The sequence below is a fragment of the Falco cherrug genome, chromosome 2 (assembly GCF_023634085.1).
Source record: "Falco cherrug isolate bFalChe1 chromosome 2, bFalChe1.pri, whole genome shotgun sequence".
Lineage (NCBI taxonomy): Eukaryota > Metazoa > Chordata > Aves > Falconiformes > Falconidae > Falco > Falco cherrug.
Genome location: NC_073698.1, coordinates 114,844,677 through 114,863,043, shown reverse-complemented (window position 1 = coordinate 114,863,043; position 18,367 = coordinate 114,844,677). Strand labels below are relative to the sequence as shown.

The 18,367-nt window shown below is 36.5% G+C and overlaps 1 protein-coding gene across 4 annotated transcripts in view; it reads right to left on the bottom strand.

The window, feature by feature from the left end:
• Positions 1-18,367, bottom strand: part of DCAF6 (DDB1 and CUL4 associated factor 6) — a 90,593-nt gene that overhangs the window by 17,130 nt on the left and 55,096 nt on the right. For 3 of the 4 annotated variants that reach the window (XM_055701669.1, XM_055701665.1, XM_055701666.1), the window contains 5 exons: positions 17,553-17,612; positions 10,697-10,802; positions 6,876-6,991; positions 5,981-6,064; positions 5,498-5,819 (listed from right to left, as the gene is read on the bottom strand). In XM_055701669.1, the coding sequence (XP_055557644.1) occupies positions 5,498-5,819; positions 5,981-6,064; positions 6,876-6,991; positions 10,697-10,802; positions 17,553-17,612 (688 nt within the window). The remainder of the gene's footprint in view (positions 1-5,497; positions 5,820-5,980; positions 6,065-6,875; positions 6,992-10,696; positions 10,803-17,552; positions 17,613-18,367) is intronic. The other variant, XM_055701667.1, reaches the window with a different exon arrangement.

Here is an 18,367-nt window from a genome sequence, read left to right as displayed (position 1 = left end):
TGCCTTATACATTCTTACAATTCACTCGAGTATTTCAAGGAGGAATATGAACGAGATCAAGTAACTCCTTTAGTTAACATTATTGAAAGAAATATTGGATAAGATATTTTATATATATAGAAGATATAATATTATAAAACAAAGCTTTAGTAATTATGCTCAGATCCATAATCTTGTTCAGACAAAAAATATAGTCTTTGATATGTGTATTCTTATATTTTTGTCCAGAACTGGATGTTCTCTACTACCAGACAAAGCAAGTCAGCAGTGGCACATGCAACTATAACACGTTCCTCAGCAGCTGAGTTAAAAAAAAAAACACGTTACTTGCTTTACACAAACTACACACTTTTCAAATTCTATTAATTTCTATGGCACGCAATAAAAAGGTTAATAGCTTGTTAAACATATACGCTGCCACTTCTTTTCAACTCCCATGCAATACATGCAGCTAAATATAACTCAAGCAATATACTCTGTAATTCATAGCATTTAAAGTATATTAAAATGCCAGTTAGACAAGAAAAACAAGAACCTGATAAATCCATTATATGGCAATAAAAAGGAGGAGGGGAGGAAGAAAATAATTAATTACCTCATTATTCTATCACCTATCGCTGTTCCTCTGATATTATATCTAGTAAAGGGAACAACAACTGAAGTCATTCAAAAATGCTGGGTATCATGTTTTTAAAACGTTAGCATCTATTACAAAATGTGCTCTACGTATTGCAACTGAGAAGACTCCTCCTCCTCAGTGTGTTAGTATATGAGACTGATTTCAACAAAAATAGTATTCAGTTTACATAACAGTACACAAAGTTGATCTTATAAAAAGCAGTAAGTCTTCACAGATTGTAACAGAAGTGGAAGTAGCTGCATAATCAATTCCATTTTACATTCATATTTTTTTTTAAATTTTAACCTAGTACTTTAACGTTTTCCAGGCTTAGCCTCTGCTCACAGATCGGCTTCTGTCAAAGTCCAAACAAAATTAATTCCATTATTTAAGTAGGAAAGCAGTCCTCGGAGAGTTGTTTTGACTAATTTGTGAAAAATAAGATCGATCCATTAAAAACTGCACCCTCTGTGCATGAAGAACATATACTTTGCATAGATTCCCCCCCTGCCCACCCCCATAAAGTACGACGCTAAGGCAAGCCATGTTATCTAGCTCTGTTCCAACTAAATTTGCTGGACTTAGTAATTTTTAAAGCTGATACGCTACGTGCCTACATCAAGACTTAAAAACCTGCATACAAATATCTCCTCACATTTGTAAGAAGAGAAATCTCAACCTTCTGGGCATTTTAAGGAATCCACAGCAAGTTTTCTCTGTTGCGTATCTAGCTAAACTGTTCTGCTGTACAAAACAGGGTTCATTTTTTTAGATTTAGAAATACTCTGTGAAGTTCCTTATATATTTTGTTAAAAAGAGCATGTATTGACTAGCCCAATGACACTTTAAAAAATAAATAGCTTCTTTTAGATCTTTACCATTCCTGTAGTGATGCTCAGTGGCTACAGAAAAGTCAGGTGTCATCTTCTCAATTATTTCTTTCAAAGAAATGTCCTTCTGTGTCAAAACTGTTCCTAGCTGATTCCTAGCCAACGTTCAGCTGATTTGCCCAATTTACCAACCAAAGGACTGTTGTATTTCTACACATCTCACTGCTACTATTCTAAGTCCTTTTCAATATATTAAAGCAGATGCAAACTTCGTGTTTCCGTGTCTCTGTTGCATAGTCTTTGCTGACAGTTCGATTTCAGGTTAGTTGTGAGAAACCCATGTTTTTGACCTTTTTAAGCACCCACAAAAGGAGTTTTTGTCCCCTGTATCTATTCTCAGATGATGTAAAACAGAGAAAAAGACCCAATCCTTGGTTTGAAAACTGGAAGCTGGGTTTGTACCCAAACAAAATTCAAATAGTGGAAGCTCTGTAAACATTACATTTGCAAAATGGACAACATTCTAGTCATAAATCTGGAATCTGCATCCACCTTACTAAAACTGAGGTGAGACTAGCAGAGCTGATGCAGCAGCAGGTTCTCTATTTCACTGCAACTCTCGACAGGGCTATCAAAAGGGTATATCTGCCACTTCTTTTCCTTCAGAGGAACTTTATGATTTCAGAGTACAGAATCAGAAGTCTATCCTTGCTTTCTTAGTGGAGACAGTTGTACTTTACAGTGGGAAAATAACTCCAAGATAGTTTTCTTGATCTTCATTTCCCCAGCTGTGGAGTTTCTCCTCAATATAAACAATAGCTAGTTATTAGCTATATAAAAACCACAACTGGTTGTAGATAAAACTGGTAATGCTATATACTGGAAAAGGCTTATTAGTCAAACAGCTTTTAGTATTCTGTTTCAGAAGGCTACAGTCTCTTTTTTTATTTTTTTGTCCTAAAGAAAAATTAGAACTACTGTTTGTTGTTGGTTTTTTTGCCACTGTATATTTCAGGCTAGCTTTATAAATTTCTCCACAAAAGAAAACAAGCCCCAAAGCAACCACCCCCTAGATATTCTAGGGAGAGAAAAATCTATTGCTTTTATATTAATGCCATTAATTATCTTACAGGATGGCACACTGGAAACTAAATTATTAGCTAAACTAGAGAAAATGAGATTTAGTAAAGGAATTGTTAGGTAACACCATTTTCTAAGTGAGAAAAGAGGAAAAGTCAGTCTATAGGAAGCATACTGGTGGAGCTAAGCACCAGTCTTGCAGGCAGTTTTGTTTAATGTATTGCTAATAGTCTTTGAGCAAAATGTAGGAATGTATTCATGCAGTGCATTGAGGACATGAGGTTGGGTAACTTTATGAATACAGAGGGGACTGTAGGACCTTGAGAAAAATTGGTGAGTAGAAATTCAGTAGTTTAAAATTGACAGTCATACACTTCTGAGCTTCCTTCTGGTGAAAGATAAGAACATATTAATTAGAAATTACAAAGTAGGGAAGACTTCAGTATACTAACTGATCTTGTGTCTGACCACAAGCCACCACTATGAGACAGCCGTAAGCAAGAGAGGAGGAGGAGGATATAGCTACAGCTCACTTGTGTCTCAGAGAATCTTCATAGACCAAGAGTAACGCTCGTACCATTAACCCTAGCAAAATTCAAACAGCGCAGCGTGCGTCATTCTGGTCTACCATAGTCAGGAAAGAAGTGGAACGTAGAGGAGAAGAGCTAAGAACCAGCACAATGGCAGGAAACCCACATATTTTTACTGCTAAGCGTGAGGAAAAACTTGACGCTCAGTCCAGTGAGACAAAAGCTGAAAATGGTCAGGATGAACATCATTCAAAATTGTAAGCACCGGGTATGAAAAAATTGTTTCAGTCAAAACAGTATGTTAGCACAGAACAAAATGACTAATTTAAGTCAATTTGTACCCATTGTAGCAGCAATGTTTTGAGGTAGCTTCCCACTAGTTAAGGGGCCAGGGGGATTTTATATAGATTTGATCAGTTTATGAAAGGGATTATATGCTATAGCAACTAGTCACAGTAGTAGTAGAAAGGACTTCCAGTTCCTTTCATTCTATTTCATAGGAGATATAAATATTAAGACGGCTTATAGCTAGGCTTTAAGGCTGCCAGTGCCTGCTTTCTCTCTGGAAATCCAAATTCCTTTGAGCACACAAGGATGTCTTACTTTTCTTCAGTATCTCAGAGGGTACTTATCCTGGAACCAGAAGAATAGGAAGGAACATAATACAAATGTGTATCTGACAGCTCAAAAATGAAACTAGAAAACTACTGCTTGCTTGCACACACACAAAAGCAAAGAAAATTAATTGGTCAGGCATTAAACCTGAGTAATGGAAGTCTGGAGGCAATCCTAAACCAGCATTGGCTATACAGCAACTTTTCTCCAATTTTATTTGGGGAGGAAGAGAAAGGGAACAGGGGGCTGCCTAAAGAATTCTAATTATATCATTAATTTAGTTGAATGATCTTTTTTAGATGATTAAATTTTAACTGCTACAAGGAAGAAACCTCGCTGCACACAAAGGAGGAAAAAACGCATGCCAGATGAAGTGTAACTTCATTTAAGATGACCCCAGTAGTGGGAAATTGTAACAGCTATATGACACCTGGATGTGTCATTCTTACTACATTACTACAAAAACAATTACATTATACAGGCAACATAAGATACATGAAGAGAAGCTAAGAATCCTGCTTGAAAACAGAAATGGGATTAAAATTGCAGGGCTTTTCCCAGCTTGCTCTTCAATCGCTAGATCATAATGAACGTTGGCTTGCAGCAGAAACTATTTCTGCCATTAGATATTTATCTGCAATAACTTAGTACTGCATGGAAAGTTAATGGATTAAGACAAAATCTGTATATATTGGCTTTTTCATAAACACTGTCATTTAGTGAGCAGAATTACTTGTGCTATGTAATAAAAAAACCACCGACTGTTCCCTGAGTCACTACTGACAACGCGGTGGCTTATGCCTTTTGGGGTTTTTTAGCTGAAAATTATTCAAAACCTTTTCTATACACAACTATCAAATTCATTCTGATTTCCTAATGAATATAAATTGTAAATGTTTCCTGTAAAGTATTTCCTTGCTAGCCTAATAAATTAATAGCAAGATAATGCTGCCTTTGAACAGGATAGGAGTAAAGCAAAGGCACCTGACACTAGGTTATACAACATCTAAAGCAAGCAGGGGAAAAAAAAGATTTAAAAAATTTAAGTCTAACAATAGAGATGTTGCTTAAAAAATTATTACAGCCATTTAAAAAGTCCAAGAATTTAAATTGATGATCAAAGGTATTAAAAACCAGCAATACCAAATTGGGGGCTAAATTTACTGAATGATCAAAGAAGTATGTACAGCTGTTGGTATTTTATAAGAAAAAAACTTACAAAGCTTACTAAGTGCATCTTTTATTACTGATGACAACCAGTAATCTAGTAAAAAAAAAAAAATAATCCTTTTTTTTGCTGCTGTACATACTGATATTCAATAACCAACAAAAGGAAAAGGATAACAGTTTTTCTCCTTCAGAGAAAAAGAAGAATGAAAAATTGAACACATCAGTTTTAATGTATGTACTACAGACAAACGCAGCATTGCTCAACAACAGTTAAAAGCTCTTGCTTTGCCCAAGTAAGAACACCTAAAGTACAGTGGAAAGAAAACATAGGTCCCTGTACACAAATTTATGAACTTTCTATACTTAACAACTACAGGGAGAACAATAAAAATGAATTGCAAATATTCAGCACTGGAGTAGTCAGCAGGCAAGAAATAAGCAGGTATTAGATCCGTAGGAGCCTGCCTGGCTAGGAGGGAAAATACAGCTACACGTATCTTACACACTGGCAAATTAGACTCAGCCATTAAGCTCTTGGGTAGTTTTCAAAGAACAGCTTACTTTGATTAAGGATACAAAGTATGGGTTTCTACATCTTCCATTCCAAGAAATGCATTTTGCCAAACAATAGCAAAGAGAAGTATTCCCCTAACCTGTGTCCTGGTCCTCCTCGATACCTTGCCCCTGGGATCAGAACAGGATCATCATCACTGTCATCAGTTTCTTGGAGAGCTGAGGTCCTGGTGGAGGACTCGTCTGGAGTTGCAAGCCCTGAGGATTCGGGGTGTGGCTGAGGTTCATCATTTGCAGCAAGCGAGGTGGCAGTGGATTCAGTACTCTGACTTGTCGTTTCTTGATTCGCACTCCTTTCACACGAGGCTTCTTCCTCTGCATTTCCAGAGCCAGCGTCAACATTGGGCCCGTTTTCTTCTGGCTGGATTCCAGAATGCTCAGGACCAGGTTTATCTGATATAGCTAACAGAAGTATTGGGGAAAATAAGTCACAGCATTAATGATTGTAGCCTATTTTACAAGACATTATAAATGGTCACAGAAGTTAAATTACGCATGCCGAGTTTACATTAGAAATTTAGGTTTTCATTCTCTACCTCTGCAAATAGCGTACAGATACATACTTGCTTCTGTCGTCTCTACAGTTTCATCTGCAGTTTTTAGTTCCTCAGCACTTGCATCTTCCTTGGGAGATTCACCAGAAACTCCTGAATTAAACAACTTAATAGTAAATCACATGATTTCATTTAGATGCACATCTATAAATGTAAGCAAATCTAAATGATACTAGCACTCCTAGATCAAACCAAAGCAATCCCCTCTGAAGCCTGCATGTCATTTTACTGAAATCTCAAGATACTAATCACATAAAAGTCAGTATATATAAACCTATCTAGTTTCCCAGGTCAATACACTAACAAAGAAAAAAGTATTTCTTGTTCCTTAATATACTTAATATCCTATGCTATGACAACTTGAGCTGCAAAAATAGCATTAATACTCTTGAAACAGATGATCACTTACTGAAAGCTATTTTTCTGAAGATGGAAATTAAGTTACTGCTCTATTAAAAGGGATTTTTAAAAAAAACAACAAACATTTCTCTGGAACCAGTCATTTGACATGACTGCCCTTTTGGCAATGAATTGAGCAAGAGAACCACATGTAACAAAATACAGTGAAAGCTTGAAAGAAATGTAACAAAATACCCAGCACTCATTTATGACTGCAAAGTGCAGTTGTTCTATTTTTTTATACAAATTGGGGCAGATATGTTGTTAAGAAAAAAAAGAATAAGGGTTTTAGAACTGAAGACAGAGTAAGTTCATTTTGTTTATATTTATTTGCAACTATCTCAGGTCGGTATCTTTTTCTTTTCTCAGAAAGTCGTATTTTATTATGGCTGTATTCTGTCTTCACATGCATGTGTATGAGACTCCCATCATGTTCAATGGGAGTCATGAACACACGACAGCAGAATTTTTACCTTAGCATTACAGAAATAATGCTGTATCTTACTTGTTTCTTCATCTTCAGGCCCTGACCCTTCTGAGGTTTTTGTTTTTACAGAGTCTTCTTGGCCTTCAGTTTTGCAATGACTTCCACTCCCTCTAGAGCTTGAATTTGTGCTGCTCCTGGCAATGTAACACGTTAAAAAAAACATTACTAGAAATAATATAAACAGATAATATAATTGCAATTGCACAGCTTGACCATCATCATCTTTCGCGCTCCGATCTCACAATTCAATTGGTCCTGGCAGCAGCTACAACTAACAAGCTTCACAGCAATTTCAAAATTGTTTTATTATGTCCATCGCTACTCACCCTACACTATTCACCTGCATCACAGAACTCTGCTTTCTCCTTCCTGCCTTTGTTTTTTTTAAACTTATATGGGATTTCTTCATTGCTTTTCAAAATAATGTGAGAACTCAAAAGGATTTGCTCTCTTTCACTATTTATACATTTTTTTTACGTATATAAATGATCAAAGATCTCTTAAAGGCAAGCTGTCAGCTGAGCATTAATACATAATCTTATCCCATCCAATTAAAAATAGGTTCAAATAAAGTTTTCCAGGTTCTTCACCATTAACTATCATTCCTGTACCTTTTGAGGCAGACTTCTGATGTTGGCTTTCAGTCCTCCCAGTTTTGTTATTTCTCAAGACTTACTTATTACTATAAGCTGGTACTTGAGATTTACTCCACATCCGTGTTTAGATTATTGTGGAACACCAATTTCTGTTTACAGTAAGGAAAATTATTCCTCAGGAAATATGTAGCACTGCTGTTCTGAATGCTACCAAAACTAAAGTTTCTAGGCTGTCTAGAAAAAGACCTTATTTTAGGAAATGCAAAGCCTTGCTCCTGAGCTCTCCCAATCCCTCCTGGCCCACACCTGTCTTGTGGCCTCAAACTTCAGCAAATCGCTGGACAAAGTTGGAAAAAAAAGATCAGTTACGAGAATTATAAGCGTGATTCTCAAGAATTTAGACTGCAATAAGTATCTTCTTACATGCGTATATCATTACGAAACTATTTTATATGCTACATTGCTAGAAGCAGCACAAATTGTGCTTAGTCTAGATACTTGAGAATCTAGTCTAGACTTGAGTACTTTTATTTTTATCCTAAGAATGACAGCTTTTACTCATCTTGATGAGCAATAGTCTGTTTCATTACTGTACTGTATTTGGATACATAGACAATTCTTGCTAGCCCTTACAGTATTTCTTCTAAATCAGGAATTTTCAGCATTGTTTCTGAAAGGACAGACAAGAAGTGTACTGCTAGACACCAACTCAAGGATTTTTGCTATTTCACACCTCAACTGATCTAATCTCAATTGAAAGTCACTTTTATGAACTTAATCACAGTCTAAACACTAGAATTTTTTTTTTTTTACTTTTAGGGATTGACTTTCTAGCTAAACACTCAATCCTAATTTACATTCATGTATATACACTGCTTTCATTTTTACTTCAGTGTTATTTTTCACACCAGCAGCTACATGAAGAAGATGTTTCTAAGAGAATAAAATAACACCCTGTGCTTTCGCTACATTAAGCCCTACTATCTGCTTCCATAGCAGGTTTTCTATTTACCCAGTTCACCTCATAACCCTTTGTTGAACCTCTGCCAACTCAAATCAGTTTTCTCAAAAGCACGATGGAGATTTCACACAGCATTAAGTCACAAGGTAGAGTTAGGCAACAGCACCAGGAATTCTCATCCTTGGCTGAAGTCTCCCAGATGGTGACATCTAGGATCACACTTGCCCATCTAGTAGCTGTGTAATATTGAGAATGAAGTGACTGGTAGGTCCACATCATCTTTTTCACAACACTCCCAACTTGCAGATTAGGTTTCTGTTATTTGTCCTCAACTGCATCATTTGGTTAAGTGGAATTGCATCTTACTTTATTAATCCATTCTTGGGCACAATGTTTTAGTCAGCCTCTGAACAGACAATGCCTTGCAACTGTCCCGCTAGGAAATGCTTCTTCCTCTCACTGCCCATCCTGCGCTACCCACTACGAAGCTCCATTAAGTTAGTTTAACACTGTGTTCCGTTTCTTTATTATCTACCTGTTCCACCTTAGGACAGAAGGTCAACATGTGAGAAAGTATCAAATACTTCCTGGAAATTCAGTTTCTTTCTATTACACCATGTACGTTTCTAGAACCCATTACTCCATCAAATAAAAGGTACTAATCATGCACATTTTAGTTCCCATAACTGTGTTTTATGTCCCATGTACTGTTTGTCTTAATATGCTTTTCTATCACAACTGTCCTAACACCCTGAATATTGCTGCCATTAGTCTCAAGAGATCATGATGTTCAGTCCTTCCTTCTCTATTGGTATTATATTTGATGTTCGTCATTCACATGCTGCTAACCGTTGGCTCAAGAGATTCATTAAAATACTTCCTGTTAGAATAGAGATATAAGTGAAGCTAAGTTTTAGTAGTTTTCATTTACTCTTTACCTCCCCAATTGTAATTTCTGTAATTAGTAATATCCCTGTATACTCGACACTTTTTAATATTGTTTTTGAGGTAGTTCACTCAAATTTTCCACCTTCAGAATCACTTGTATCATTAACTGTTTGGAGTGTGAAATGCATTTTTCAAATTTTGTTTTAAAATAAACACAGAAACAAAGTGTTAATGTTTAATAAAATTTGCTTTCTGTGATAAGAGTGTTAGTAATGTTTTCTTGTTATATATTAAAAAGCCACTAGAATAAATGGACAAAACATTTGCTAATCTCTGATCCTCTTGTGAAATTTGCCTACCCTAAAGCATTAAACAAAGATGACTACAAAACTAAACACAGTATTAGTTAAAAGCATTACAGCAAAACTAATTCTTTCAAAGCTTGCTGGATTTGGACTCTAAATAGAAATACAGCCTGACAGATTGGCTGAACATAACTGCCACAGTATTTCAGATTCACATGGGCAAAGACTTCATTCTTGTGAAAACACACAGATCACTGTTTAAAGTTTCCAAATGCTATGGCTAAGGTGTATGTTTTATGTCTCAAGACACAGCGCTTCAGTGTAGCTAGATGTGGTGTTTGGGTTTTCCCCCCCCCGCCCCGTAACAAATGCCAGCAACCATTTCTACTTACTGTTTTCTATAATAATTTTGAAAACATAAGCAAAGAATTAGAAGTAAGAAAAGATAAAATAAGGATTGTGGTTGTTTTGGGAGATCCTGAGATGCTCTAGTAATAGACTTTGATACAAAACCAAGTAAGTCAGACCAGTTAGACAGTGTGCGTTTATTATCTGAAAAGGATGCCCTCACTGCGGTGTCTCAGCAGTCCACAAAGTTCTTAACCATATGCACTCATCTAGACTCCTCAGAAACACAGAAATACTAATTTTACTGTTTCACAACTCAAGAACTGTGCCACAGAAAGACTAATTTAGACTAATTTGCAGAATACCGTATGAAAAGTCTGGTAGAGCAGAGAATTAAAACTTAAGCACTAGCCCCTGGACCACCCTTCCCATCACTGTACTACCCTGATTTAGTAAGCTAGTTGACACTAATGTTATGCTAGCATTTGATGAAGATAGCATGTTTCCAAAAGATTCATGGTAAATATAACTGAGAAACCTCTTGCATAAATTTGATGTTACAAGTGTGACTGTCCTTTACGTTCTGAATGCATTGAGGACTACAGCCACTGCAAATTGTCTGTTACACCTAAAAATACATGTGTACCATACAGAAAAATAACTCACCTGTATCTATGACTAGATGAGCGTTAGTGATATGTGTTGATCAATAATCAGTCAAAAACAAAATTAACTTCTTACCACTCATCAGTGAAGTCCAGTTTTATTGTGCTTGTAGTTGTTCCTTCTGTACTGTAGTGCAAACTTAAAACTGGTTCACCTGTTCCTGTCCGCGGCTTATCACTCTCTGTAAATACGGGGTTGATAAAGTTTGGATAGGCATCAGTAATATACATAAAGCTGTTATAATTTTGAAGATTCATTTCATTATCCTAACAAAGGCCAAATGTGGTAGTAACATGTACAATGTCTACTTAAGAGCTCTTACAGCCCAAGCAAAAAATTAAAAAGTTTCAAAGTAAACACACCAAATTTGCAATGCTTTAAAAATGGCCTAAAATTATTTGTATTTATAAGAGCAAACAAACATGATGCTGGCCTTCAACATGCTGGTAAATAAAACTGCAGATAGCTATGTGTACACACAATAATACCCTTTATAAGCAGATCCCTTTTCTATCAAGTATATTAATAATAAGAATATAAATTTTTTTTGGAAGTGGTGTTCAGTCTTTTTAGCCTCAGTAAATACACATGAAAAAGATGATGAGATCTAGACACACTGGTCTAGAAAATTCACCATCTCCTTTACCTTTTTTTTTCTACTTAGAAGCCAGTCAACTACCAATATCCTTAGACCTGCTTTAAATTGTCAGCCAGCTGTCATAAAACACTGTAAATTCATGTTCTGAGACCTTTGGCTTTAAAAAAACTCTCACATTATAGTAACTGTAAGCAGAAGGGGAGTACTTTCAAAGCAAACTATTGATAATGTCCAAAAGCAACAGAAGTGAATCGAATTGAAAACCACTGCCAAATCTGCCAAACTTCTGCTGCATATATAGTTTTAAGGATGTACAGTGGGCTCCTTCGAAACAGAGCTGCTCAATGACATCCATCCAGCCACCACCCTTGAGTAAAATTAACCGTCACAATTCTCCATATGCGTGGCACAATTACCATTAATGATGAAGTTGGCTTTGGGCAATACTAAAAAGTTAATGGAAAGTACCATCAGATTAAGCCCTATAACAGAGGTGCCGTTAGTATTAGGCACCGCTCAAATGCCGGCCAAGTAGCCTACGTAGTCTTGCTTTTTGTGAATTATGAGCTTTTTATCTCAGGACTATTTGGACAAAATCATGCCCTATTTTCTTTGGTTTACAGAGTACAGAAATTTGACTGTAAGTATACTTGTAGTATTGGCAGCAGCCTGACACAATAAAATCAAAGCTTCAGATCATCTTTGCAGAAACATCAATTAAAACCTAATGTTGGATTCAAGCACATGCCTAAAAACTCCCCCACTAAAAAGGTTATTATTAAAACCCTAATGGCTACAATACTGCCACAAGATACAATTAAGCTACAGGAACTATGAAACAGCATGTAAGAATTTAACCTAACAATCAATGCTCATATTTTTAAACTGCTGATTGGCAGAAGCCCGCTCACAGGATCAGAGCAGTGATCAGCTGCATCGAAGAACTTTCAATATGTATTTCTACATATTCTGAAGAGAAATTAAAAAAAAAAAAAACACAAAAAAACAACCACACAACAAAACCCCAAAAACTCTGTATGAAAAATTAAAATATTTTTACATGAAAGAATCAACCAATTACAACCATGATCCTAATCCTACATAAGGCACGGGCTTTATTCTATGCAAAAAAACCCTCATAGCCTCTCTAAAATAAAGGTTCCAGTTACACTCTTGTTAGAGTGGAGCAAGCATAAAACTCATTAAAAGCGAGGTTTCTAGTTCCTGAAATAAACTAAGAGAAGAGACAAATGTAAGAAAATATCTTATAGTGGTATACATAGATATTTTGAAAAATTGCATGTTCTTTGTTAACTAACAGGTACTTGTCGATTATTAGCAATCTATTGGCAAGCATCTCTTAGTATAAAAGTCTGTTCAAACTTTGCGGAACCCTTCCTGAGCAAGCACAAATACTGATCATTCCAACATGCTGCACAAGTCATCAGGAGCTGGACATTGAAAAAAGTAAAAAAAATGATGTAGCTGGAGAATTCTTTACCTTCCTTGTAAAGGAATTAAGTTTTACAAATTTCTGGAGACGGGTATCTGTTAAACCACGTTGTATAATAGCTCTTTCTTAAATCTACAGACAAGACGTATCTTTGAACTGGGAACTCAGATCGGTAAAGAAAAACAACTTACTGCCTTGAATAGTCCAAGAGGGCCACTAGACGACGACTGTACATCTAACTTGATGCTGCTATGCAACATTTGCTTCAGCACAAAACTAGTTAATGTTACTGACCAAAGTAACCAAACATTGCTATCCGGTAACAAACCTAACTGAATATTAGGCTTGTGTTATAAAGCTCAGATCATATTAGCATAACAGTGCTTTCCTGTCTGAAAACCTCAACAACAAAGAATTTAACTAAGATGCACAGAGACTGTTCTCTCGGACTATGCCTACTTCGGAAGCGACGTTCGTATTTATTCACGCTCAGGAAGCTGGAAGAATTGCTGTAGGCTTATCCAAAGAGGGAACTAACTAACTGAGAAATTAGTTTTACAAATTTCTGGAGACAGGCATCTGTTAAACCATGTTGTAGAATAGCTCTTTCTTAAATCTACAATACCATGAGCTACAATTTGGATTGGGGCAGTTTCTTTAAACTAGCTTTAGGGCATGAAATCGACACTAATAAGAACAAGAAACTTTTTAAAAAAGACAGAGGAAACAAGAATCTGATAATGAACTGCACAGAATTGCGTAGTTCACTGTTTTATATTAAACTTACACTAATGAAAGCCTCTGTGAAGAAAGCTAGTAAGTTTTGCCCTGGTACATAACTGAACATTCTTTTAGAGAAGCCACATAAAATCCAAAAGTCATGAACTCCTTTCAAGAAGAACAATGTGATTGGCAAAGGCCAAACAAGATCAGAATGAGGCACTGTTCTCTTCCACTAAAACTGGGTTCATCCCATCAGGCCAGATCTACTTCACATTGATTTTTTTTTTAAAAAAAAAAAAAAAAAAAAAAAGGAAGAAGCAGTAAAGTAGTATAGCTTCTGTGATTTAGGGGAGACCTATTGCAAACCATTAATCTGATTGCAAGCTCTAGTAGGGTAGTAATTCTCCACGAGACAGTTGTAGTTTGTCAACACCTTACTAAACTCTATTAGAAATTCCTCAAAATTAAAAAATAACACCCAAACCACTAATCCCTTGGTTTAGAATCTGGGAAGTAAGAGAAAAGCGTAACAGAGGAGAGGAAATCCTTTTGTAAATAAGTGTTTCCCATCTCTGGTTGCCCCTTTATTGGATTCTACAGCCAAACATATTATACTTTCAAGATACTATCCACAACTTACAGTCTTATATTTCATAAGCAACCCTGTCCTAGAGCAAACACTCCCAGGAAATGGTCCATTCTGCAGGTGCCTGCAGGAAGAAGGTACTTTTAAACTACCACCCTTAAAACTGGAGACAAAATTTCATTCCTACCCTTATTTAAAAAACAAAAAAAAACCACAAATGAGAGCAATACCCCTCATACACACTTTTTCCCTTAGAAAATGAGCCTGTGCAAGTGTAACTTCAAAGATCGGGGCTCTTAGCTATGAAGCGGTAAGCGCATAAAGGCAGGTTGCACTGCCTCGTTAAACTTAACATCGTAAGGAACTTCAGGCTGGATTCCCACATCTCCAACGCTGCCCTATTTGCTAGTCTATTGGTAACCCCCCTGAGAAGAGGACAGATGACCTTTCATGAAAAACTTCCAAAATTATTCCTATCCAGCACTAATCACGATCTCCTCACAAGAAAATCAGCTTTGTACATCCTGAAGACAGGGTTATATTCTGGGTGAAAACCAAAGCGTTACTTCCAAAGGGAGAAAAATTGATCCAAAGAGGAGAAAGTAAGTGGTGTATTTTGGAAAACAGGAATTTCACGGGAAGGCTTAACGTATGAAAATTTATCAAAAAAAACCCAGCTGAACTCGGAAGGAAGAGTGAAGATTCCTTTATCTAGTGAGGAATACTGACTGGCTGAACAACATTATGCTGTGCCTTATACTGGCTGGTATCAATGGCATCTAAGGGAAGACCAAAAATGAAGTAATTCTTTGGACCAGCCTAACCTATAGCCCAAGGCATACAATTTCTTTGTCCAGATGATTCCTATACTAATTCAATATAGCACTGCACTTTATAGAAGGAGGCAGTACAGACCACTTCGCGCCTTACAGTAAAGCACAGGTCTGAAATTCTTGAGCTTGTACCTGCAGAGCTCACTATAGATGTGGAAAGCTCTACACACATACCAACACTCAACCAGTTCCTCCGACTGGGAGGCAAAGCTAATTAGCTGGGACACAACACATGCAAATAGTTTCAAGGACTTATAGTAGCATTTAGGAGGAACTAACTCTGCCAGAGCCGACATACCAGTTTGTTCTGAGACAGCTCAAGTGTCTATAACGTGGCACTGAACAATCTGGTACGGACATCGCCCTAAGGGATTACTAAACTCTCGTACTAACTTGCAAATACCTAGAAATACAAATAATCAGTGTTGCTTCTGTGTATGCAGGAAGCAGCACTAACATGGTATGGGATGCATACACACATTTACACTTCAAAGCCAGAGCTAATTCTCTGACTTCAGGTTCCCCCTTTAATCATACCAACCCAGGCAGTACCTTACAGCCGTAACGCTGCCTTTACACTGACACAAATCTAACAGCCGCCCTCCATTATCACAATCACAGTCAAAAAGATAAAAAAATCCAGTGTATATCGCTGTAAGTACAGATGGGAATGACTCATGGCTTCTGCTGGACTGTCAGAATAATGGTATTATAAATGTATATGTTTGTAATAAGTATCAAAAGACCTTTAAACCCAGAAACAGTCTTAAAACATAAATGCCAACAAAAGAGACTGGTCCAACAGAAGACAGCTGATTCACTACCAAATCAGGAAAAGACAGGAATAAGAAAGAAAAAGCATTTCTACATACAAAGAACTGATACGGCTTCCTTCATTAGCTACTCATACTTTTCTGAGATTCCTGTTCAAATACGACGTGAAACTAATGCAGTTTAACTTCAAAAAAATCCAACTAGATCTCAGCAAATTATTCTTTCAGGTTATTGTTTGGACGACAGATTTCCTAATACATCTCCTCCTTCTCCAAATTCCTAGTTTTCCAAACTAGAAGTAACATTCTGCACCTCTTCAGGTGATCCCTCCTATCACAACAGAACAACATTGCCTGAAAACAATCAGAGAACTGGTCTACCAATGAAGTCTGGATAAACATGTATTTTCAGGGGGGTTTGCATATTAAAAAACACGAAGTGCTTTTATGAGATGAAACCTCTTCACATTAGTTCAAGTAATTTCTTAACGCAGGGAAAAATAATTAGAAAAGACTCCCAAGAGTCTATTACAACTATGGGTGTATTACAACTATGCAATTAACAACAGTAATACACAAAGTAGTCTTTAAGGCAACCGATCCTGCCTGAAAGGAATCTGATGCAGATTTGGGAACTGATTTCTGGGACCAAAACTTCTGGGTTTATCTTTGTTGTCAGATGGGCTTAATTTACAGCTTCATGGAACCATTTATCAGTTTTCTCAAATTTCTGCAGTTGTAAGCATTTCAGTAAACAATTAGACTTTCTATGTTAATTCTAGTTTATTCTACTCTCATCAAATAATGCTTTATTCTGGGTTCATAACAAAGACCACGACTTGGCCGCTAATTATAAGCAAGTTTTCCAGCTAAACCTGATTATCGGAGTGATGTAGACTACTGAACCATGAATAATTAGCAAAGGTACACACTGAGGTTTTAAGGCTATTTCACCACCAAATGTAATTCCACAAAATGGATTTATTTTGTCAATATAAAACACAGCTTGTTGGGTTTTGTTTTTTTCCCCCCAATGTTCTGGCATCCTAAAATAAACCATAACCTCAATAGTTGCCAAACAGACTATTGTTCAGAAATGGGATTTCGAAACAGCATTCTAGTTTAGAATGTGAAACAAGATGAAATAGCCAGCTCTTTTGTGGGATTTGAGCTATTAAATCTCTGCAGAGGCTTTGATATGGAAGTAAGCATAATGTAGCGGGTATGGAAATCTATTTTTACATTACCACCTATCACTCATTAATTATTCAGGCATAAATAATCACTACAGATGACATTGGTTCAGCTGGAATAGGGTCACCTATGGCCCACTGCACTGCTCACAATTGGGAGACTGATGAATAAAGGGCATAGAGAAAGCTCACAAGTTTTCTTTCTACCACCAGCCCACAGGGCATCTACAGAGAAACACTAGCAGTTGTTTAGCAGAAAGGGTGTAGGACAAGAGCTTATAGAGGTAAGATGCACCTAAGTGCAACAGGTACTCAAGTTACTCAAACTGTGCAAGTATGAACAAAGCTGCACATCTCTCTTGTACAAGATAAATTAATCTGGCATTATATGATTAAGAGTTATTTCAAACTTGGTATTTGTACTTTGATCCAACAAGAACCATTCAGAAAAAGACTGTTTAAAGTATTAATTTTAATTTGCATTTAAAAAAATATTCTAAATGTCTGTAGAGTACACAAGACAATTACTGTACCTACACTGAATGCATTATTGAATTGAGCATAGGATGGCTTTTGAAAACAATTAACCTTACTCTGTTACTCATATTAGGAAATAAATAATTAATGAGTTTCCAGCAGATCTGCTTACAGAATTCTACTTTATGTAGATGAACAGCATTTTTAGACTGTTTATCATCATGAAAGGCAATTTTAAAAGGAAGCATTGCAATCAGCTATGGCTGAGTATAGGCGCATTCCCTGTCACACGCACCCTGTTGCTCATCAAGTGACATGGATCCAAGCTGTTTGTTAACCACAGAAGAAGGAGAATCTGAAACAAAAACGAGATTTCAACTTAAAACATAAGCAGCAGAGAACTGCACAGAAATGTCACGATCATATGTTAGTTTCAAATAAAAAATAAAAAGCAGCAACATAAGGAAGCTTTGGGTTTGTTTTACGAGCAGCCAGCCGTATTGCATTTTCTAGGCATGACAGAAGCAAAGCCACCTGTTTCAAATCATTCTGTATTTCTTTAGGTCGTCACCGAACAGCCTGAAACTTGCTGACATGTCAATATTAAAAATGCCTGTCCATTACTAGAGATTTTACTACGTTCTTCAAATTTCTAACATGCTGGGGAAAAAAACACTGAAGAGTCACAACTCCTAAAGCCTTTGCTCCAACTACCAAATGACACTAGTATTTCAAACCATGTGCTAAATGTAAATTTCAGAATGTTTATACTTCAACATAAAATACTCAGTGGCATACCAGCATCTTCAATATTTAAATAAAATGTACAAGATGAGACTGTTTACAGGTATAACAGCATATAGACCGGTTTTAAAACATTAAAGCACCAAAATACACCTCACTCATATGACAATTCAATAGTTTTGCATTCCTAGATGTTCTACCTCTGTAGCATGTGATGACTGAGAACATGTCTTCATGAGTTTATCACAGTACCACACCAATCAGTCTTACAAAAATCCTTATCTAATCACAATAAAAATAAAAAAACCCCAGCAGTTAAGTGCTTTTTTTTCCCCACTGGCCACTACCAGTTAATAACTATTATCA